The sequence below is a fragment of the Cygnus atratus genome, chromosome 1, assembly GCF_013377495.2.
Source record: "Cygnus atratus isolate AKBS03 ecotype Queensland, Australia chromosome 1, CAtr_DNAZoo_HiC_assembly, whole genome shotgun sequence".
Taxonomy (NCBI): Eukaryota; Metazoa; Chordata; class Aves; order Anseriformes; family Anatidae; genus Cygnus; species Cygnus atratus.
The window spans coordinates 192,435,047-192,459,916 of NC_066362.1; the positions used below are offsets into that span (position 1 = coordinate 192,435,047).

Below are 24,870 nucleotides of genomic sequence, written 5' to 3' on the forward strand. Positions count from 1 at the left end.
GGACCTCTTACACCAGTCTTTTTTGTCATTCCCAGTAAAAAAGTAAGAATAAGTAGGTGGAAGAAAATGGGCTTGCCCTTGCCTCCATTCCTCTTGGTGGACATTTTCTGTGAGTTTTTTTCATGAGTTACTGTGCTTTGACTTGAGTGGATTAGCTCTGCTCAAACAAGTAAAAGAATTAAATGAATGTAAAAATGAAACTTAGATTGTCTTTTTGCATCATCTGGTGAGTTATAGGCAGTGTTACCCACCAGAATTAAACAATTTGCTGTAAGTAGGCCTAAAGTATTAAAGTCTACAGGTGTGATACAGTAATAAAAATTATATACATAAGTTATTTACTTTTAATTTATATTAATTTACTTTTAATTTATAATAATTTATAATTTATTACATATATATAGTTTATTACATAAATTATATACATAAGAATAAGCCAAATAAACTTTGAACAGCAATATATTTTTCCTCATACATGTGACACGTAAAGGTTTCTTTTGCTCAAGAAAGAGTATCCTTGAGCAAAAGATGCTTATGAAATATTTACGTATACACTATCCAAAGTAATCTTGTACACATTTGTTCACCTGTGTATAACATGAAGATATCCAGGAGTATTCTGTAGTTCTTCATCCTGAATTGCACAGTAAATTTTAGCAGTCAGTTTTGTCTCAAACGGACAGCCAGCTTTAACTAAAATCAGTAGTGCAACTTGCATTGAGGGCTTTTATTTCTGGATGATACTTTGAGGTAAAGACAGTACTTCAACTGTGTTTACCTCTAAAGTGAAGGCAAGATGACTATTTGTTTCCAATTAATTTATTTATTTGGAAAAAGAGAGTGTAACAGTCTGTACAGACACTGGCATGGATTATTTTAGGGTGATTATTTTTATTTTAGATATTCACTGTGGAGTGATATAATAAATATGTACACACACTTGTGTGTATGTAGGAGATAGAAACAATAGTACACAAGTACCCTTCAGAGGAAGATAAAGGATCTACAAGGGGCAAGCTACTAAAGGTAGATGTTCTTCATGAAATAAAACAGCAATTTTTGAACTTTCATTCCCATTCTTTTATGCACAGTTAATTTTTCAGTAATCTGTAGTAATTTTTACTAATCATAGTTAATCTTTTAATCGTGTAATGCATAGGAACACCTGCCCCAAACACACACGTTACTTTCAGCTCTTAAATAAAATCAAGGTGATGAACACTCCACTGTAACAGTTATAATCCAAATTATCTATTAAGCTTTTACAGTAAACCTGCTGAGAGAGACAGGTCTACAACTAAAGCCAGTTCTCCCTCCACCTGCTTCTTTCAGTGCATTTAATTTTTGTGATTGCTGTAGGAATTTGCAATCAGAATTGGCACAAGAATGACCACCAAGATTGCATTTTTGATGCTTATTTTCAAGCTGTGCTTTGAAAAATGTGCTAGTAAGATTACTTTGAGTGTTGGGATTCCTGAGTATTTTAGATGAAAATCTTACACTTGCCATTACAGGTTTTGCTTTCAAAATGATCTTTTGCCCCACCTCCACTGTGTGTGTAAGACTGAAATAATGTGTGACACTTCAGAGCCTTCACTGCTTTGAGAAGTTCATATATGTAATTCCTGGTGCATCTTCATTTATTCACGAGGAAAAGTACCACACTTTCCCTTCTGAGCTGTCATTGAATCAACACCCTGACTATATACCAGGGGGACATCATTTAGCTACAACTTCCAGTTTTTCAGTTAACGTAACAGAAGGTTTAGCTCCTGGTAGTTAGAAAAGACCCACTGGAGTTGCCCCAGGGACAGTCTATTAACCTCTGTTCTCTGCTAACATTATTGGAGAAGTTATATTCTGCCTGCTGGGCTCCTAGGTTCATCTGCAAATCATATTCCATCTAAAATCCATATGAATTAAGGATAAGTAAGTGACTGTAAGATAATTACTGTAGAGCTCAATCTCTATAAAATGTACTGTTCATATCTGTAACAGGCAAACTGTATCTGCAGTGAGTCTTACGCATTCTCACTATACAGTGTTCAGCAGTCTGAGCATATCTATCAAGAAGCAGTTTCTTAACTGTAGAGTGCACACAATTACTTCAATTACTTATGAATCTTAATCTTTGATGTGTTGTGGGGCCTGACTGAAAATCCTTTGGCCATCGTCAACGATTTGGCAAGGAGTTACAGAAGGCTTGAGAGGAGACCTTTGTATAGCAGTGTAAGTAGCTGCAATGATTACTGGCTTCTTTCATAGTTAATTAAATATAAAAATGATATCCCATATTTTTTATAGATTGGTCTAATTTTGACATCTAAGTTCAACCTCCCTTCTCTTCTGTGGTATAATATATATTATACCCCAATTATGAAAAATCCAGTGAAGCTGACAGAAGTGAGTGTAAATTAGTCATAAGGGATGAAAAATGATTAACAGTAGGCCAGGCTGTCAATGAATGGCTAGAAATATTAAGACTATTAAGAAAAAATATTTAAATAGAACTAAAATGTACTCAATCTTAATAAAGGTAAAGCTGTCAATCATATGCAAAAAATGGCTGAAATATTCAACGAGGACATTTTGTTTTTTAAAAGAAACAACATATTGCATGGTTGCAGTAGCAAAATACCCTTGCCTGTGTACCTGTCTAGAAGGATATGACAATCAAATATATTAATGCATTATAATATTCATATTACAAAGCCAAAAACTCAGAAGTTAGTTTAGCATCAGGTAGAGATTTCCTTTGAAGTTTGATTACTGTGCTTAGTTTGATTAGCATGATATTGGACTGAGAGCAGCCCTGAGAAGAAGGACCTGGGGGTGCTGGTTGATGAGAAGCTTGACATGAGCCAGCAATGTGCACTTGCAGCCCAGAAAGCCACCCATATCCTGGGCTGCATCAAAAGCAGCGAGGCCAGCCAGGTGAGGGAGGGGATTCTCCCCCTGAGCTCTGCTCTTGTGAGACCCCCCCTGGAGCCCTGCATTTAGCTCTGGGGCCCCCAGCACAAGGAGGACATGGAAGTATTCAAACGAGTTCAGAGGAGGGCCACGAGGATGACCAGAGGGCTGGAGTACCTCTCCTATGAAGACAGGCTGAGAGAGCTGGGGTTGTTCAGCCTGGAGAAGAGAAGGGAGACCTTACAGTGGCCTTCCAGTACCTAAAGGGGGCCTATGGGAAAGCTGGGGAGAGACTCTTTGTCAGGGGATGGAATGATAGGACAAGGGGGGATGGTTTTAAACTAAAAGAGGGTAGACTTAGATTAGATATAAGGAGGAAATTCTTCACTCAGAGGGTGATGAGGCCCTCGCACAGGTTGCCCAGAGAAGCTGTGGATGCCCCATCCCTGGAGGTGTTCAAGGCCAGGTTGGATGGGGTTTTGGGCAGCCTGGTCTGGTGGGAGGTGTCCTGGCACATGGAATTAGATGATCTTTAAGGTCCCTTCCAAATCAAACCATTCTATGATTCTATGATTCTACAGTTGTCTTGAAGAGCATCAAACAGAGCTGAATGCTGCTATTTTTAGCTGCATTGAGTAGTACCTTCCTTTTCTTCTAATGCTATTGACATTTACTCTGATCAGGGAATTATAAGAAGTCATGATGCTTTTTGAGAAGGGATTGGGAAAAAAATAACCGCTGAGAATCGGAAAATTTGCCAAACCTGATTTTGGAGGAGGACTGAACCAAGGTTAAAGTTTGGTTAAGATTCAGCATGGAAATTCCAGTTTAAATACTTAGTCGGGGAAAATCTTAGTAGAGACTGAAACCAGTCACAGAATGGTAAAGCATTGGACAATCTTACCAGTAATCATCACATCTGGCCTTAACTAGCAGGTCAGTCTCAGAAGTCCTAATCATTCCCCTGGTACTCCAGTATTTTCATCAGAGGAGTTTCATAGGGACATACACTTTAAAAGGTATCCTTCAATGGTACTACTATAATTTTTAATAATTTTTTTCAGAGTAAAGTTAAAATGAGGCAGCTGGATTCTCTTTTTCCTGGTAGTACTCTGATATATATGATGCAATTCTGATGATGCTACTCATTCTGTGAGTGCAATTTAGCTGTTAAATTGGCTTACATGGTTATGGAAATTTCTGAAGGGGAAGATGCTAACAAAATAAGTAGGTCTGCCTGAATATTGCAGGAACAGTATGTGGTCTCAAATCTATATTTACTTAAAGTGGTGTAATGCAACAAACTTTAGTAGAAAAGTCATTCTGAAATTAAGTCATTCAACAAAGAGTAAAATTTGTATTTCATTTTTTGTATCTGTCATCATAGATTCAGTTCTGTGTAATGCATTAGTAGTAATGCATTAATTTCTGATCAAATTGGTTATGTTCATCCACAATTTTAAGGTTGACAATGTCCATCTATTTGTATTTCTGTTAATTCTTCCTTCTGTAGTTGAAAAATTTTGACCATCCATTTTTTATCCATCTAGAGTTTCTTTTTTATCTTGATACTTTTTTCTCATTGTGATCATGTGTTTTGTTCTCCAGTTTGTACATTTTCCACCCAGCTATTGCAATGTGCTTGCCCATCCATCCATCTTTGAAAAGATGACCTAAACTGCAGGGATTTGTCAGTCGCTGCTTCTCATGGACAGAGATCCTGACATATAGACTGGGTAAAATGGGCAGGCAGACAGGGGTATTGATTGCTCCCACATGTTTCTCTACATGCAAGTACTATTAGGAGCTTCTAAAAGTGAAGATGGCTAGCAGATGCCTCAGCTCTCAGTTCATGAGAAATCCTGAGCTGCTGCTGTATATCCTCCTGTATGATCACCAGGAAAGACTAAGGAGTCAAACTTGGCAACGGGCTTGTAACAGCTTCTGACTTGCTCATACTGCTGTTCTAGATTCCTGCTCTGGATACATTTACATATAAATGCTTACTTTTCAAGATATTACCTTTAATTCTACTTCTCAACACTGGAAATTAATCTGCAAAGGTCCAGGTCTACTACTATTAGTAGAGTCCCCGCAAAAAGAAGAATCAACTGTATTTGTTGAGTATCTCCTTGCTTAATGCATGCTTCTTTCTCACCCTAATCTTCGCTGAAGCCTTTTCTGCCATTCCTATAGTGTTGTGGGCAGGGTGAAAGCCAAATTAGTGATGTAGCAAAAACCAGACTAAACCTTGAGGGCTGAGTCTGACTGGGCATGTGCTCACAGACTTTGTGTGGAGCATGCTGCAGATGTGAGGGCAGGCAGACTACAGAACACAATGCTGTCAATAAAGCTGCAGAACTCAAGGGCATCAGTGTTTCTCAAGCTTCCTTCATCCAAAGCCAGAGGGCTTCTGTAATTTCCTTTGTTCCTGCTTCCTCCTGAGGGACAGCTTTCTTTAAAGAAAATCTAGGATGAGTGATAGGTAAGGCCTGTCTGAAGAGACCAGAGGGAACAGTCTGCTGAACTTGATGCCTGAAGGTAGGGAATTCAGAGTCAGGTAGCCCTCACAGTAGAGAGAGGCAGCATTTCTTATTTGAAAATAACAGAGACAGATGCAGTCAAAAGTCTGTAGCAATAACATCTATTTTTAAATTGTTCCCTATACCAGAAAGAGCTCCCTCCTAATGAGAAGTCATAGACTCTCGACTGTTTTTTATGGTGACATTTTGCTTCTTCTAATTCTCTTCCTAATGTACTTTTCTAGCAGAGCAAATAATAATTATGAGTTATAATCATGTGGTACTATTCTTACCAAACAACAAACTCAACCGGAATAGTGCCAACCAAAGCTGCAAGCAATTTCTCATTTAGGAAAATAGAGTTTTCTGCATTACTGCTATGGAAAAATGTCATATTTCAGCTGATGGCATACATTGTTCTAGACGTAATGATCCCCTTTGTTTATAATGTTGATGAACCACTATGCAACCGCTTGTCAGGTTTTGACTGCACCTGTTTGCAAACTCAGGTAATTATGCTCCGTTGTCTAATTGCTTATTTTATGGATGTTTTGCTCACATGTTTTTAAGCAATGCTACTTGATTGCAGATAACTAATGGTAGCGATCTCTTCTCATTATCGTACTTTAACATTTGATTTGTCTGATTGCTGCAGGTGGAAACAATAGGTGATGCATACTGCGTTGCGGCAGGGCTCCATAAGAAAAGCCTTAGTCATGCTAAAGCCATTGCCCTGATGGCACTGAAGATGATGGAGCTTTCAGAAGAGGTCCTCACTCCAGATGGGAGCCCTATTAAGGTAACCCCTTTGCTCTTTATTCTCAGCTAGTCAGTGGTACATTGGCCTGATTAATTCCATTGTTTTCTGTTGGTAGAAATCTACTGCTAGGAAAATTTGAACTTGCATTAAGATTTCACAATCTTTTTTGTGAGCATATATTTCACTGGTGCCCGTCGACAATCACAGCTACTTTAGCAAACACAGCAGATGACACAAAATCAGTAGAGACCTAAAATGCACATTATGCACATTTTGGTGAATGTAGCGATCTACTTTGGACTAGCTGTCACTTTGTCATATGCATTGAATGCTTATCTGTAGCATTATGCACAATTCGGTGCACTCCTGGAGCCTTTCTTCTAGTTCAATTTAGTGTGAGAAGACAGTTCACATACTTCCGGACTGTCCCATGCTACAAGCCAAAATGTGTGATGGCATTTGGAAAAACATTTCAGAAGTAGGCTCCTGATCTGAACTTCAGCACTATTGTGAAGGCACTCAGTTCTGCATCTCTGAGGGGCACATGTCTCTTTTAAAAATAGTTGATCTGAATAAAAGAGTGTGTGGACTGCCTGCTCTTTCTTGGTGGTAATGTACTTGCTTCCCACACAACTCCAGTTCTTTCTACTAGATTGATATGGGAGGCAGCAGGAGGTGGAAAAACATGTCCATTTTGTACCATTTTAAAGTTCCACTCTGCTCTTCTGCTGCTTTTGATCTTGCACTGACCTTGTAGCTGCTAGCATTTGGAATGAGTAATATTGAAGTAAAAGATGGAAACTCAGTGGGGAAAAAAAATCCATGCATTTCTTTTACAAGGTTTGGATTACATATTGTCTTCATTATGTGTACTCACTCCTGTTTCTGGTTAAATTGTTCTTCCCTTAACGCACACTTTTTGTTTTCAGAGGAAATGGAGGGATTATTTAGAACAATAATTCAACACTGTCTAAAGCCTATAACAAAAGCCATATGTAGCTGGATAAGAAGGCAGGACAGAGTTCCCATGGGATAATTTATATCATTGTTGAGTTGCACTTTGCAAACTGCAATTTCTCTTATCTATTAAAAATGAGGGTTGCAAACATGGATTTTTTTTTCCAAGAATTCAAAGACATTTTAAGGTTTTAAAACTTGACAGAAAATAGATAAAACTCAAAAAAATATTCAGTGCTGCTGAGATGCTTCTTGAGCAATGAGATTATATATTACTAAGTTCCAACCTTTCTCTATTAATTCTCTATTAAATCAAGTCTTGAACTATACTACTTGAACTCTTTGTATGTGGTGAATCAAGAGAGCTTTAATCCAAATGAATTGTTATGCCCTGAAAGGAGAAAGGAGAGTGTGGACACAACTCATCCAAGCTAGAAATTCTATGAAATATGGCAACACAACATTAAAATGAAAATATATTAAGTTCTGGATTAAATATTTCCATTTTTTAGTAATGATGGTTTGGTTGATTTTTTTTTTTTTAATTCCAGAAGAAAATATTTATTTGATTACTGCAAAATGTCCACATATCCAAAAGCATAACTTTTTGTAAAAATTCCTTGGACTATGGATGTGGAAGAAAATTTCTGGAAAAGCTTACATGGGCATTTATCAAACACAGAATAAGCATTAAAAGACAAATGTTTTCTAAAGACTGAAGAAGAAATAGCATTTTAAGTTTTGATGTAGCTAATCATTTACCAATTCATGAAACTGGTATTCATTTACCCCAATCAAAATAGATTTTCTAGATTGTTTAATGATTTCTCTATTTTTCCAATGAGTATAGCTGATTAATACATTCTATCTAAACTATCATACACTGCCTTCCAGATCCTCTCCAACTTCTTACTTTCTTATGAATGATTCCTGCAATCATAGGGAAATTTTGAAGGTGTATGTTTTACTCTTAGAGTCACAGTTTGTGGCTGTTTTCATTACTACTGTAACTTTTCTTTCGGAAAATTCTTTATGGTTTCAGTGACTGCATAAGAAAACCTATAAAAGAAAGACTATGAAGGCAATGCATAGCAAATATGCTTGCATAAAGAAGAAAATGCTAAGAATAACTGCATATGTTCAAAAAGTCCTAATGAACTTCCTTTTGAATTCAGAACTATCAGTTCATCATAACTTATGCTGAAAGTAGAGGTACTGAGAAGGTCCTCAGTGGACATTAGTTATCCTGTTTTCAGTTTTAAGTGTGAGTGATTTCAAAGCTGGAGGGCTGGTGATACCAACTCCAGGGTGACAAAAGCTTAGGAAGTTATTGTTGCCTTTCTAGTGAGCCTGTTAATTCATGTTTAAAAAAATGTATCATTTAGAAAGGCATCTTGATTAGATTTTAAATATATCAGGGTTAGGATTCCTCTCACCTGGATTTCTACTCTGTAAAACTATAGAAATAAGGACTTTTGGAGAAGTCTACTCTAATTTGTCCTAGTTTAGGTATCTACTCTTGTATGAGATGAATCACACCCTAAAAATGTGTATTTTCTCAGTTGTCTGTAAGGGAAGTCTGTAGACCTAGCCTAAATGTGGCTGTCTACACTGTAAGCTTCTACACTCTGTCAGATGAATCCTCCTACAAATGGCAAAGAATGCATAGTTTTCTTGCTGATTATGTCAATGATCGTCACAGTTAAAAGCGTATGTACTACTTCTAAATTGAATTGGCATGACTAACTTCCAGCCAATGCTGAGTTGCATAGAGTGGTCCCTGTATTCATTAGTTTTTCACAAAACTGTGAAGGTGTCCATTGTGCCACAGACTCCTCTTAATGAATACACCGTGTGGATAATCCACCTGAAGTTTAAGGAACCCCTAAGTGTAAAAGTTACAATGGTCTCAGCTCAGGACCATTAATAGGAAACTTATTGCTTCACACACCTTGCAATTAGGCCTCACCATTAAGAGTTGAAATTTTAACTATTATATATAACATTAACTGTAAATGTGAAGTATACTCTATGAACTGTGAAATGGCCTCACTTCTAAACAGTGAACTACAATGTATTGTAATGTGGCTACTTTGAACTGGTCCTGTTGATATGGATGTCAAAACAAGTGCAGTATTTTGACTATATTTTGACCTTAATTCATATCTGTGATTCATGTTACTGAGATCAATTCACATCCCCTGAGTCCTTGCCAAGAGTTTCAAATATAGAATACTGATTCAGGTTTTGTTTTCTTGTATTGAAAAACCTGTATCAGTGTTTGGATATTTGAAAACTTGAAATCAGATGGCACTTTTCCTCATGCTGAACTTTCTTTTTGATATTTTTGACAGTTTTCGTGAACAACTGTGACCTTCATTCTTCGTGATGGTTTACTAGCTATTTTGAAAAAAATAAAACAATTACTTCACCAACTCTGAGACAAATTTTCAAAACATAATTCCTAAAAATAAGGGACCTTCTGATCTCAGGAGTAAGCAACAGTGTTCTCAAGTTCTCCCCCCAAAAACTGGCTGATAAACCTTAACTGAATAGGAGGAAGTTATTCTCAGCCATTTTATATAATATGTGACACCACAGTAACTTGAAGTTTGATTTCTGTTAATAGTCAGATTATTATAGAACAGTTATTCTGTTCTGACTGCATCTTCTAATAAGTAAACATGCTATAGTCTTGTTGGTGTTTGCACTGGATTTCTTTTCCAGAGGCATACCTCTTGTTTAAGTTCTCTGAGATCAGCAATGGAAAATGAGTTCAGAAGTTATCCCTCAGCTTAGTGGGGTGTGACTGATCACCATGCACATTTAAGATGGCTAATTTATTACATATGCAATGTTTTTTTTTTTTAGGCAGACTCAAGTTATGAATCTCTTTGGGTTGTCCTGCTTGCAGAGATTTCAGCTCTAGGGAAGCCTAACACTGCAATTATGAAATGTAGTGCTTTTTATTTGATGATTACTCAATTAGATACATCTGACTTTATGATTATGGTTTACAGAATATATATATTTTCTAAATTACTTTGATGAATATATTTTGTTGTCATCTCAGGACTGAATTTGCCATAATGTAAATATTTACTTTTTGTACTGCTTGAAATGATCATCCCCTGTGATAACAGCTTATTGACATCTTACTGAATTACACTTACAGAGCCCCAGAGAGGGACTCGGGAAGTTAGGGAGAAAAAGTAAATGAATGAATGAAAAATACTATAGCACATAAGTGGGAATTTAGGATAAGATTTTCACCTGGAACGTGCATTAGGAGACAATCAAATTAGATTTGTTATCTGGGTACACAGTTACCATCTGAAAGTATTCATTATACACTTTATGAAAAATCTGCCCCTTAGAGCAATACCTGTGTGACTAGCAAATGCTGATGGGCCTCAGGATGGTGCCAAGGTGTATGAAGCAGGTCTGGTTTATATCCAGCCCCTGGTCTCACCCTGTGAGTCAGAGCTCCTAGCATGCTGATGAGGGCACCGTGGTGTGCAGCTGACATATACTCCAGCATTTATCACTTCCAGCATAGCCAAGGGCAGTGGAAATGCACAGGCAAGAATGAAGACCCCAAGCCTGCACTCCTTATACCAGCGTGAATAGCCTGTGATTTGCACAGTAATGAAAAAATTTTTGCAGAGAGAGAGTGGGCTATATTATAGCAGCCTCCACAAGTCCTATCATCAGTGTTGTAACACAGTCTGCTCTTTTTGAAAGAAATATTTGTAACAGAAAATGGGCTGACAGTTCTCCTGTGCGTGATGGAGGATACAATATTTTTTACTCAGTTCTATTTGAGGCAAAATCCCATTACTATAACATGAGCTAAGGCCTTAGTACAAAAGAAGGACTTCTGGCTCAGAAAATGATTGTAGAATTGGATGTATGTTTTTATCCTTTCGGCAAAATCCATTTTAGTCTCGCAGCTCTCATCTGATTTAGTGTCTGCACCACTAATTATATGTAGTGCCCTATGACTGTAGTTTGAAAATATTGATTTAAAATTCCCTTCTACATTTAAATGAGCATTACTTGAATTTAGGATATTCTTCATATTTTACTGGATTTCTTCAGATAAAGTGGAAGCATGTTAATTTTAATAGCTAGAGATAATGCTGTAAGAAGAATTCTCCAGAGCATAGACCTTTAGAGATAAAGGTCACAAAGCGTATCTCATTTAATGTGTTTAAACCCATCAGATATTATCAATGGCATCACTTTTTATCATGCTTCAAATCCTGCCCAATTATTTAATAAGCAGTGTGTACCCCAAAGACACGGAAAGGCCTCCTCTGCAGTTTGTTGTTAAAAGGACTGGTCTGGCAGAACATACCTAGTTTTGACTAATGAGATTTTCCTGAGAGGTTATTCTGTCAGATTGCCAGCTTTTTTTTTTTTTTCCTTTTTTTTTCCTTTTTTTTTTTTCCTTTTTTTTTTCCACTGTGTGAAGGTGGTCCTAGTAGGGCAATGAAGAGATACAGAACAGGGAACACACTGAGGAAAAGTGAATGATTTAACATGAAGCTGGAGAAATTAACTGCAATTATGTAGATTTGTTGTATACAGGTGATCCTAACTAAAACATACAGTTTGGACCATACCACAGTAACTCAAAACATGTTTTAAAAGATGTTCTACGACAGCAGAAAATTGTCATGTATATTTCAGATTCTCGTGTTAATAATAACATGAGAATTAGGCCTGTAAATGCTTTAATCAGAAACTGAAGCAAACATATACCCTCAGTTTTCTCTCTGCTTACCTGCTAAAAACTAGTTCATGAAATAATCTAAAGTGGAGGAGGTTTTCTAGCTGATGCTGGCTTCAGTTGGATTAATTAATTCTCAGGTGAAGTAGATGGGACCTTGTATTCACTGGGATTGCAAGGCACGTGGTCTAGTCCTTGGCTCAATTGTTTCCTTGTTATCAAGATACGCTGCATTTGCAGCTTTTAACTTTCAGATGTGCTTTGCCAAACCTGTTTTCCTATTGGATTTATAAACTACACTCAGACAATTAGTCTGGTACTAACACTATCAACACAAGAGCCTGTCTTTGTCTTTAGCAAGACAAAGCAAAAGAAAAACAGCATGGCAGAGGGAGATTTTCATATTGAGGGTGGGATTAACCTCATCTAATTTCAAACACTGACAGTGTAGGAAAATGCATCAAAATAGCTCCCTCTGTAAAAGGAGAGAATATAGGTATTTTAGTATTCATCTGACATGCTTTCAGTGTCTACTTCATAATGAAATATTTGAATAAATATTTATATAATAAATATATATTTATATAATAAATAAATATATATATATAATATATATAATAAATAATATAAATTAATATTTATCAGGTAAGTCCTACCTCTATGGTGAGCAGGCTAATGAGCTCTCAGATATATGGATGATCCCAATGGAGGGAGCTGGACTGAAACACAGGTTCAAATCTTTGTTCAGTCACAGCCTTCCCATTTGAATTTTAGATGTTTTCCAGGCATTTCATAGTTCAACTTCCTAAACATACACTGTAGGTGAGAACTAATGCTTTGCAAGTAAAACCATTTCTGCAGCACGCCTAAGTTGTCTGACTTTACAGCCATGCCACCGCATTAGTTTGGGTTTGTGGTGTCTGTTTATATGCCTGTGTTTGTGATGACTGGAACAATGAAAGCCTGATTTTGATAAACCTCTGATCTCTGCTTCTGAAGTGGTAACTATTAATGAGCATGAACTCTGGCTCCCGAGTAAAGGTGTGAAGAGACAAAAGGGCTCTCTGTGCTGGAATGGTTCATGGCCACAGTGAGAAGGACACATGGCAATGGGCAATGAGTTTTAATGTGTGTAGCATCTTCTGCCTGCCCATTAAGTGTTCCCTTTTGCATTATGGTAATATGGCAGTTGGGCCCAGAACACAAGTAGAGTGAAAGCACTGACATTTGCTTGAATATATGCTTTTTATGAGTTTCTAAATGAAGCAGCCATTCCCAAACGTACAATGAAGGAGTGTACTTCAGTGAGCGTTATCTGTGTAATCCTTTTCAGTGCGTCTTGCCTTTTTTAAATTTAGATTGTGGCGTGCTAGTTAGTGGTCCTCACCAAATGTGCATCTTTACGTAAGCAGTAACAGGTTGTCTGCTTTGTTTTAAGTTGTTGAAAGGATGACTGCTGATGCAGGCATTCTCATCAGCCATGTGTGAAGAGCTGCGGCGTTACTGCAATGCTCCTTGCTCCATCTGTGGTCTCCTAGCAACTTCGCCTTGTACCTAATGTCTAAATCAGCCTCTATAATATCCTACTTCAGGCTGGATAGCCTCAAATAACTAATTTCATAGTGTTAAAAGAAAAAAAATCAGAAACAGTTCCACAAAAGAAAGACTTTCATTAAGAAATATTTTGACTAAAAATGGATGAAGAAGCCAGTGCAATGGTGTTTAGTTTTACAGGCTTACCAACATTTGGGCAGCATTACTCCTTTGGGGAGCCTTCAGAGCTGCATGTTTCAGGGCAAAGCTCAGTGCTTTTTCCCAAGAGTGTGCATTGGAAATGGTGACCCTAAGCCAGCTCTGGAGACAGTTCCCTGGACTTGAGTAGAGTTTCAGTTCCTGCTCCATACCTGCCTTTGGAAATGCAAAGTGAGAGAAGCTGGTCTCCATGGCTCTCTAGACTTCTGGGAAATTGCAGAAATTGCAGGTTTTATTAGGCTATCCTAGGGGAAAAATTAAACCTTCCTCAGTCCTCCAATCATTTTCACTCAAGTGTTTCCTTTTGCCTGATTTTAATAATAATCTTTATTATTTCAAAAACCACACCCATTATTTTCAACTTCCATTCTTTGGAAGGGACTTTATCATACCCAGTTATATATTACACCCACTGTATGACAATGTTACTGAATATGTATTGCAATGACAAGGGTAAGTGGGGTTTAATATAACTACTAGTTGCACAACAGCAGCTTTGTGGAAGAGGTTGGTCTGAAAAATCAGACGGATATTTATTCTGCTGAAGAAGGATGTTGCCCAAAGGGTTGGTTGTTCTTTCAGATGGCATGCATTTCTTGCTTTAATCAGGTAGCAGAGTAAAATCTGTGGTAGATGATAAAGGTAGACTTTTAAAGCTACCAGGGCTTGATCCTCCACAGCACGAGTGTCAGCCTGCTGTGGTTGAAATTGCGGGGCACAGAACATGATATCAGGATTGGCAACACAATGTAAGCCCAAGTTGAATGAATTAATTACAAGGCTATGAAGATATTCTTTTCCTGACTGCTGGGAGGAAGAGACCTGAAAGATGAGCAGAGAGCTAATTAATAACATGTGGATCACTGGGAAGAGAATTTGCCTTTGGACCTGGGCATTCTCCTCTCATGCATTGCTTTCTTTGACATTGCTCTCCTAAGAGCAGGAATCACAGAATCATTAAGGTTGGAAAAGACCTCCAAGATTATCTGGTCCAAGTGCCCCCCTACCACTAATATTATTCACTAAACCATGGCCCTAACTACCACATCCAACTTTTCCTTAAACCCCCAGTGATGGTGACACAAAGCCCCATTCTGTCTACTCTTGTCTCCATGGCAAAAATGAAACATACTTGTAAAAAACAGGGTACTTACCCAGGGCACCTTGTGGACTTTTCTATTATTAGTTCACAGTGACTACTCCACATTCACAGCAGTTTGTGATTCACAGGATTTGGGTTTAACTGACTACAGAAATGCATCTGTAATTCGGTCATATGTCCTGTTCACTAAGGCAGGCAAAACCTTGCTGTGATTGATGTACCTAGTTCACAAGTTTGTCCATGTACCTCACAGTGAGCATTCATTACCTCCTCCACTTGACATAACTAAATGCAGAAAGAAGACCAGAGATGGTTTAAAGATTTAGTTCCTGCATGGGATTTGTGGCCACAGGATGTGCAGCTGGATTGTGGGGTTAGGTTTAAGGTCACTGGTCTGATTCTCACGGTTCAGCGGTTGTTCCAGACACAAACGCCTCCAAGTAATGTACCATATGTCTGGCTAGTAGTAGAGCTGGTTGGGAATTTTCCATGGAAAGCAGTTTTTGGCTGCAAACACTAAATTATCAAAACCAAAAACCTCCATAGAAATGCCTGGCCACATTGTCATAAGTCAAGAATATAGAATTTTTATGAGATTTTTTTCTTTTGCTACAGAACAGCAAATAGATTAGTGACTAGAACAATCAACTGAAAAAGAAAAAAAAAAAAAGGAATTAAGACAGAGTAAAGGATTGAAGTAGTGTCCTTTGAAAAAAAAAATAAAAATGTTTTCTTGGCTATCGAGGATGGAAGATACCCCACGAAAAACATTTTGTGTTGGGGCAGTTTGCACAGCTATGAAATTGCACATTTTGGTTTAGACTTGCTCCACTCAGTGGTGTACTTCCATGCTGAAGCTGAAATTTTCAACTCTTACTATTGTCATCAACTCTTAAACTTTTTATTCAGGCAAAAGAAACCAAGCAAACAAACGAAAAAGCAGGAATCAATACAACCCACTAGGTTAATAAATAATCAAATCTGAGATGTACACTGGAACTTTAGGATGTTGACATTGTTCTGTCTTCAAAAAAAACAACAATAAATGTTTACAAAGTGAGAATCACCACGTGTATACTGATATTATGGATTTGTAAAAAAAAAAAAAAAAAAAAGGTCAAAACATTATATAATTTAAAGTTATCCATGAAAATTTAAAGAATTGGGCTAGGGAACCCAGGATGGCTGAACGCTGAGCTTTTATTTCTGCTAAGTCAGGAGTCTACGTCCCTGAATATCTGATCTCTTCTTCCCTCAAGTGTGTCTTTCTGTCATATAAGACCTAAAAGTCAGGTTTCCGCTATCAGCTACGAGAGTATTTTTCCTGTCTCCTGAGATGGAGAAGAGATGGAAAACACTACACAAAAAATAAATCAAAGTATTGATAAGACAAAATGCACAAGCGTATGAAAGGTCACAGAAAGTAACTAGTAGTACACTGAGAAGCAAGCACAGATTTTTGCATACAAATAGTGCTGTATTGGCTTTTGTGGAGTCCAGCCACATACTCATGAACAGAAAATGCTGCTAGTTTTGAATTGCTTCCTCACTGAATTAAAAGGCACAGGTGCTCTGACAAAGACCTCTGAGTGGGAATTAGAGGGGAAAAGACTTTGCCCTTTACAGCTGTAGAGGTGGTCTCTACCTGGATGTCTGTGTTTCCAGCTGCTGAGATACTGCCAAGCAGCTGCTGCCCTGTGCTGTATTGCTACAGCATCTGCCTCTCCTTGTGCTTCAGTGTCCAAGCTGTCTGCACCTGATTTTTGGTCTGCTTCTCTTAAGGAAGCCTCTTCTGGCCCATGCTAGTGATAGGAATGAGGAACCTCCTTTACTGTCCTCTATCAGGTACGTTGTCTTTTCCAGGCTGTGTAGTATTTTATTTTCAGAACCACCAGTACTTCACCAATGTTCCTTCATTTTCTTTCTTTCTTCCAATGGTCCAAACAGTGGAGTTGCCTAATCCAATTGTTTTTAACTGGGGTCATACAGTGCCATTAAATTGTGTGTTTTAGCAGGCAAATCAGCCTCCTTCTTTTATCTGACCCTACTCTGTAAGCAAAAGATGGTATGTACCCAGGAGCCCTCCGGTGTGGAGAAATAACACATCCTCCTGGATAATGCAACTTGGGCATTCATTGTGCTAGGTGACAGTGCTAGCATATCTCCCTCCTCTTTCACCCTCATGCAGATAGGAGAAAAAGACCCAAGAAATGTCCTTTTTTTTCCATTTTCTTCTCCCCTCTCCTTTGTTTCCTACTGCATGGATACTTTTGAATGAGGTTCACTAGAAGTAAATAGAAAACAACAAAAAACGGAGCTGAGCTGCTCCATGCCTACTTTTTTTATACTGCATATGTTCTGTTATGCATTTAAAAGGTGTAGCTCTTGTCTATTCTCCATGACTGACTAGTTACCTTGTCCCTTTGTCAGGTTTCTCCATCTGTTAATATAATTTTGCTGGGAGGACTATGCTCGCTGCAGAAAAGGGCCCCCACCAGCCCCCCCAACAGAAAGATTTTCCGTCTTGCAAGGAAGAGCACCTCGGTAACCCCTGTCTTTTCTGGCCCTGAATTGACAGCAGAGCCTTGCAGAGATTCCCAGAAGAGCTGCCTTTGGGTTGTGTCTTTCTCAGCCCCACTGGGTAATCCTGTAGATATGTTAACCTTTATACAACTCTGGCTCCATACTTTGTTGTCCACAGTTAGGGGATTTTTAGAGGCAGCTGCTAGCATCCCTTTGCAAGACCCAGGCAAAGCAGTTGTATTTTTTAATGAGAATTCACTACTTTTCTTCCTCCATTCCCTCCAACACACATACTTCTGAGAGTAAAAGTCAAAGTCTGCTGTTTTAAGCACCATGTAGAAACCTCTATCACATAACTGTTGTCATTATGCTGTGCTAAACAGTGAGTCATGATGCTGTGCTATATTTGAGCGAACAGTTCAGATGGGGGGTGGATGCCAAAGGATAATACTTGGCCTTCTGTTTGAAGCTGACAAGTTCAGAAACATTGTTCAACTGTTTTAGAATAGTTTCGTTCCCTGAGGAAGAATGTATTTCCTGTCATAAATAAATCCACAAACTAAACGTTTAATGGTATTTCAGCTTCCTTTCATATGAGACATAGAGCATTTTGGAAAAAATGTCAGTACTTCAGAGGAACTTGCGACAGCTTCTTCTGTTCAAATGTCGTCCTTAAATTTAAACTAGAGTAAAAGTCATTCAATGTAAATAAAGTGCTTCAGAGACTTCATATTGAATAACCTGAACTTTTCGGTAGACAAAATGACCTGTATGTTCTGGTATATCTCATGTCTAACTTTGGGTTTTGCATTTATATTTGGGAGAGGAGAGAGGAGAGGAGAGGAGAGGAGAGGAGAGGAGAGGAGAGGAGAGGAGAGGAGAGGAGAGGAGAGGAGAGGAGAGGAGAGGAGAGGAGAGGAGAGGAGAGGAGAGGAGAGGAGAGGAGAGACATTAGTTTTTAATGGAAAAGAAGAAGAAACAAGACAAAATACTTTAAGGATGCTCAGTTAATATAGGGGCTTTTTAGCTTCTTCCTAGCATGTGAGCTATTTGATTAAGGGAATAAAAAGAAAGATGATGGGTTAGGTTGTACTGGAATTTCTCCCAGCTGGCAGAACTTGGAAGCATCCAAGAGATTATTATCCAGCAGGAAGACATGATTCTTATGTGGGTTTGAAGCTTTCTTACAGGAAAAAGAATTAGCCCTGAGGCGGAAGATGAGAAGTGGTAGATTTCTGAGATCTCATTTTTCATTCAGGGAAAGTAAATATCCATACCAGCAAACACAAGGCACTGGATAATTTCATTCCTATTCTTACTGAGATGTAGTTTTCCTAGAGTGAACAAGATAATCTTGACATTCAGATAAAGATTATAACACTACTTAAAGTTTCCACCATTATCTTAAAATTTAAAGAGAAAGAAACTGATTAAAACAAAGCTTATCTAAAGTGATGATATATTTCTTTTCTTGAAATTTGGTGTTCTGGGAAACATAAGATACTCTTTATAAATGAGTATACTTCCAGTCTTCTGTGGAAGTAGAGACATCTCTTACATCAATTGGAATGGAAAGTGAGTAATTAAATCCCTAAATGCCTTATTAAAATAGTGTCTTTTATGAAATATTGTTTTTCTTTCCATGACAGCTTACTTGGTAGTAGGTGATGCATTTAGAAAATGGGTGAAAACAAATAATAGCTACCTTTACCAGAAAAAAAAAAGTCTAAAAAATAGGTATATTTTTGACTGTGCAGTTTCTAGAATTCTTTTGGTGAGGAGCTAACTGCTGTTGTTACTACTTTACTACTGTTATTTCTACAGGCTGGTCTTTTAGAAATCACACTGTGACCACAAACAACTCCTTACAGAATTAGGTTTGTATCTGTTGTGAGCGTCAGTCTGATTTACTTAAAAGACACAGATTGAACCTTACCTTCAAGAAGTCTTTTCTGTTTTTGTGGTCTGAAAATCAGGCCTCTGCAGGGCATCTGAAGTAGGACAATTAAAATCCCTACCCACTCCAAACTGTGTATAGTCAATTGTAAAAGGTGTTTTTATGATGCGTGGTTATAGGATTGTAGTCTGTTATTTGTGATTTTTTTTTTTAGCTTGTGGTTGACTTTTTATCTTTTCCAGTTTACAGAGCTTTTTATACACCAACTTCAGTAACTAGTTATTGTACTTTCTTCTCAATATTATTTAAAAGTCATCATCTCACAAAACACTGCTTGCCTAAACTTAGAAAATAGCATTGCTGATCAGTTCTGGGTTTGATCACAATTCCTACTGATTTTATCAAAAATAGTCCACGGGTTATAAGTATTGGAAACATTTTAAACTTGGTTAGCTACCTATACATTTGTGCATCTTAGTGGTTTGGGACCTGAGCTCAAGTCCTTTGACTTGAGTAGAAAATCTTTTACACTTATCTACCTTTGTTTAGCCTTTGATTTTTTGAGGTGAAGCTGTTTCTGAATATCAGTTTGCAGATACTGGAAGACATATATATAGAAAGACTTAAAATTTTTGTATCTGTATAACAAGTATGTATGTGTTCAAGAATTTACACAGTGTTAGAACTGTATCATCTTTTAAAACCAAAAACGTGTGGAATGTCTCTTAGGCATTAAAATTGGCATGTGCCATAATTGCTCTGCAAGTCTCTGCATTTCTCTTTTTTCTCTCTTTTACTTTTATGGGAGTAAATAGATGACTCTGAAGGTTTAATCCAATCTGTGAGAGCTTTTGCTTATAGGATACTTGACTATCTGAAGTGTTGAGTATGTTTTAAAAATAAATTTTATTTCAGTTGCGGATTTTTATTCAACTATGAATACATTTAAGGAATTTGTATTTTGTAAGAACTACCATAGTCATGCTGAATTAAAAAATGATGGACTTGCATCTACCAAATCACTGCAGACTTTCAAACTTGTATGCATTTTGCTGATACTTGTCTGCTCTAAACTGGTCTATTTTTGATTCTCTTGAAAACATCTATCTTTCTGGACTTACTGAAGTGAATACTAGGAGATATTCACCTAAGAAAATTAGTTAATAGCCAAGTCCATGTCCCACACATAATTATATTTAGGTTTAGGTAATAACAACAAAAACTCTGAATCATCATAACAAACTGAAGTCGTTCCTTAAATATATGTAAGTATTCCATATCTATATAACATATAGGTATTTAATGAAAGGCCAGATTCAGAAATCCTATGTGTGACTGATCTGCACCCACATGAGCAGTTTATAGCCTTACAGACTAGTGTTATGGTTAATAGTAAGAATGATCGTTGAATGTCTAATTTTGCCACTTTTCAATAGCTCATGTGTTTTATGGTTAAAAGAGTATGCTTATATCAAAGGGAAGTACAAATCCCATAACATTAAAATCTAGTAGGGAAAATGTGTTTCAGTAATCCCTTGAATCTGTATGAACTGACAAGGACTATAATCAAAGTTTATTGGATGAGTTTGCTTCAAGACACCTACTGTACGGAACTTGCCCTTAACATATCATGCTGGGAAATCTCTGAGTAGCTTTACTGCTCAGACACATAGCAGTAGGATAATTATATTTTAAAAAAAAATAAATAAAAGTGTTAACTTCAAAATACATTAGAGGAGCTACATTTTATAAAAGAGAAGCCAATAACTTGTGTTCAAGAGAATGGGAGTCCAGACAGTTCAGACAGTGTTTTCAATTTTGATGTAGCTTTTGGGATAATCGCAATGTCAACTGTAAAGCCTATGGAAGCCTGAGAAACCCATACAGCTTCAAAAAATACAGTGATGGATATTTTCTGTAGATGTCACTACTTTGTTAGCTTCTGTGCACTGAGGCAACATGAAAATGTCTCCAAAATTAATAACTGAGTCTTTTCCTATATAAACTTTCGACACATACTAATTTTAATATGGACAAGATATCTTACACACTGAAATATTGTTGTGGGATGAAGGCAGTTCCATTATTTTTAACTCCAAAACACCAGCTTCCATTTCAGTGGGCTACCTGTGCATAAGAACTTTCTCAAAGGTGAAAATTAAATATGTTGTGGAGTTTAAACTCAGGGATTTTTGTTGTTGTTGCATTTTGTTTGCTTGCTTATTTGTTTTTTATATTTCTCTATGTGTTTACCACAAAACCTCACATCTCTTAGGAAAGTATTTGATATTCAAATTTACAGTCTCGCTTTTCTTAAATTTTGGGGGAGAACAAAGCATGATTATATTATGTTTGGCACTGTATAAAACATTTTCTCTGCCAAAATTAAAAGAAAATTTTCACAGGCTCCAGTGAGACTTTCATTTAACCCCATTTGTCTCCAGGGTACTGTCCCTGCATACTGGGCTCATTCTTCAAGTGTTGCATCTACTTTCATGGCCACAGTATTGGACAAGATGGTCTTTTGGTTTGATACAGTACAGTTGTTTTTATATTCTTATCTAATGTATTGCCTACTCCTAGTCACAGACCTCTGCAGCTAAATGTCAACTTGTTTTTCTGAAGAAATGACACACTTTATAGCTAGGATATCTTAGATAATAAAAATAAAATAAAATAAAAAATAAATAAAAAAAAATGTGTGTGCTGTGACTGAGGTCATGGCATCTGTTTCAGTCTGGTTACCCTACAACATTTTATGGTTGCTTATGCACTGCCATTTCCTCCCTGATGGCTTAGTAGAAAGCTTGTGAAATTGCTAATTATAAATATATTGAGGAGACTATGACATCCTTCTTCAGTTCACAGAGCTTTCATTATTTCTGAGCATATGCCAAAGAATTTTTACCCTTTTTGTTTTTCATGAGATCTTCCTTGATTTTTTCCATTTGTTGCATTGTGTGAACATTGTGAGTATTGGTTACCTAAATTATGTGACATCTTTTCTCCCTGGACAGAGCAAAACCTTCTAGTGCATGAGAATGAATGATAAAAAAGCTAAATAAAGACTATTCTTGTTCACACACAAACACTATTGTTTACAGGAGATGAGATTAATTTTGTAAATATCTGTTCACCAGTAAAGTGTTTAGTTGTGAGTGTTCATCACTAGAAAGAAATGAACTGTCATTCAAAATCAAAATGATTGTTTGTAAAAATGTATTTTTTTGCAGAGTGAAGAAAGGATATTCTCATAGTAGAACTGTCTCTCTAGTTATGGCTACACAAATTTATAAAGCCACACTCTATAATCTACAAACTGTAATATACTTAAGAGTTTCCAATCTAGTTTTCAGTGAGGCTTACCGTGGTATTCTGCATAGTCATCCTACAGAGCTCAACATACCTTGATGTAGAAGCATGAGTCAGGCACCTCATCCTTTTTCTGTTTTTTTGACTTTTCTGTAAGTAGAGCCAGCTGAAGCTGAATCCAGCAAAGAGCCACCAAGATGATGGAGGGCCTGGAGCACCTCTCCTATAAGGAGAGGCTGAAAGAGCTGGGACTGTTCACCCTGGAGAAGAAAAAGCTCAGGGAGGATCATAGCAATGTCTATAAATACCTGAAGGGAGGCTGCAAAGAGGATGGATCTGGTCTCTTTTCAGTGGTGCCCACTGCCAGGACAAGAGGCCAAGGGCACAAATGGAAAGACAAGAGCTTCCCTCCGAACATCAGAAAATACTTTTTTTTTTTTAATTTTATTGTTTTGTTTTTTTACTTTGAGAGTGACCGAGCACTGGCACAGTTTGCCCAGAGGTGTTGTGGAGTCTCCCTTCCTGGAGATCTAGTTAGAAATAAGTGTATATTTGAGAACGTTCTCTATGTGTAGGGGACATCTTAAACCCAAAAAGCTCTCTGCAAATGCCTTTGTTTGGAACTAGGACCAGATAGCAACAGACTGCTTTTAATTTGGTCTTCTGAAGACAGAAAAGTAACATGGAACCCTGACAACTTCCTAAAAATTATTCTCTGTACCCTCCCCCCACTCCTCTCCAAAAAAGCAAAAACAGAAAGAAGCCAATAGGAAAAATTTGGTTAGTGGTTGTATACCTCTGGAAGTGATTTCAATCCGTGTGCATAAGAATCATGCAACATCAGTAGAAAGCACTGAAATTCATGGAAAGGGGTTTGTGCTACCAGTTTTGCTGCTGCTTCCTTTCCAAGAACACAAGATCAAATCTTTAACTAGTGTTTTCCTCGGCAGGAAGTGGGGGTGATGCAGATGTGAGTATAGTTTATTTTGCCATGGAGATAAAGCACTCATTTTAATTCATTTTGTTTGCAGACATTTCTAAAAGTCCATCTCTTCATGTGTCTTGCACAGTAATGGCAATATTATGAATAATGCCCTCACATCCTGATGCAACTACTTTCTGAATATACTTCCAATTTAGTGGGACAAGGTTCCAAATTGAGGAAGTGACTGATAGGTTCTCCCATTACTTTGGGCTAGCAGAAGATGTAGCCTTTATAGCCCGATGTCATTATAGCCACTATACTTTTCCTGCATTTGCTGTGACACATCTGGAGGTCTGGTGTGTAAACGAGTTGTGCATCTTTGTAGTTGCTCACAAGTTGCACTATGGACTTAGACTGTTAAAATTTAACTTAACATTGGTCCTCTCTCTCTACACTCCTCCTCTCCCAAACTTTTATTTTGTTATGTATTGGAATTTTATTTTTGAGGTGTTTTCTGTAAGCAAAATTCTTGTTTACATCATGTGATTAAGCCCAGGCACATAGGTTGTAGTATTTAGGTCTTGGAAATTCCAGCATTTAAAATCTCCATAGATTAATATGGATTAACAGGCTTTGTCATCCTTTCTATGAATGCTGTGAAAGAGGCCTGTGTTTTATTTTCTGTCTTGTGCCCTTAACTGCTACAACCTCTCCTCCCTTCCCTATAGCTGTTCTCCATAAACTCAGGCATCGTAACCAGCCCCCAGCATACTGCCCACTCACCAGCTTGCATTCCTCTCTGCTATCCTACCTTTTCATTGACCCAAATAATTTCTCAGACAAACTTTGTGTCAGTGAAAGCTAATTAAAATGGTTCAGACACTGTTTTTATGCAATTCAGGAGACCTGCTGCAGTGTGCTGTCAGCTATTGGTGTCAGCATGGGGCTAACTGGGTGGAAATGCAGTCAGCCAATTCATGCGATGTGATGGTACCTTCCATTTTAAACTTTGTTGAACTGGACTGAGGTGATGTCAGAAGTAACATTTGTGACCTCCACAGAAACAGTGTGTTATCAAAACTGCTTCTTTTAGAAAGAATTTTGGGGAGGCTTTCCAGGAGTCTCCAGGTTAAGCAGAAAAGGTTCTGTTCCTATAAAAAGTATCTAAAAATCCATTGTATGCCATCTTTCTAGTGAATCAGTTTGTTTAAATAATTTCAAGGACATGTAGAGGGGAGGAGGAACTCTTGCTGCTGAGTCACATTTTAAGGACAGTTTTATTATCACCTTGTCCTTACAGGTAGGATGGCAGACTAAGGAAAATGGAGCTGCAGTGAAGTAGGCTGGGAGATGAGTGGTTGGAAAGCTGCCTGGCAGAGAAGGACCTGGGAGTATTGGTTGATAGTCGGCTGAATATGAGCCAGCAGTGTGCTCAGGTGGCCAAGAAGGCCAACAGGATCCTGGCCTGTATAAGA

General features: G+C 37.6%; 1 protein-coding gene across 1 annotated transcript in view; it reads left to right on the forward strand.

Moving 5' to 3' along the window:
• GUCY1A2 (guanylate cyclase 1 soluble subunit alpha 2) overlaps window positions 1-24,870 on the forward strand; it is a 158,836-nt gene that overhangs the window by 102,181 nt on the left and 31,785 nt on the right. The window contains exon 6 of the mRNA XM_035542651.2: window positions 6,088-6,231. Within this exon, the coding sequence (XP_035398544.1) occupies window positions 6,088-6,231 (144 nt within the window). The remainder of the gene's footprint in view (window positions 1-6,087; window positions 6,232-24,870) is intronic.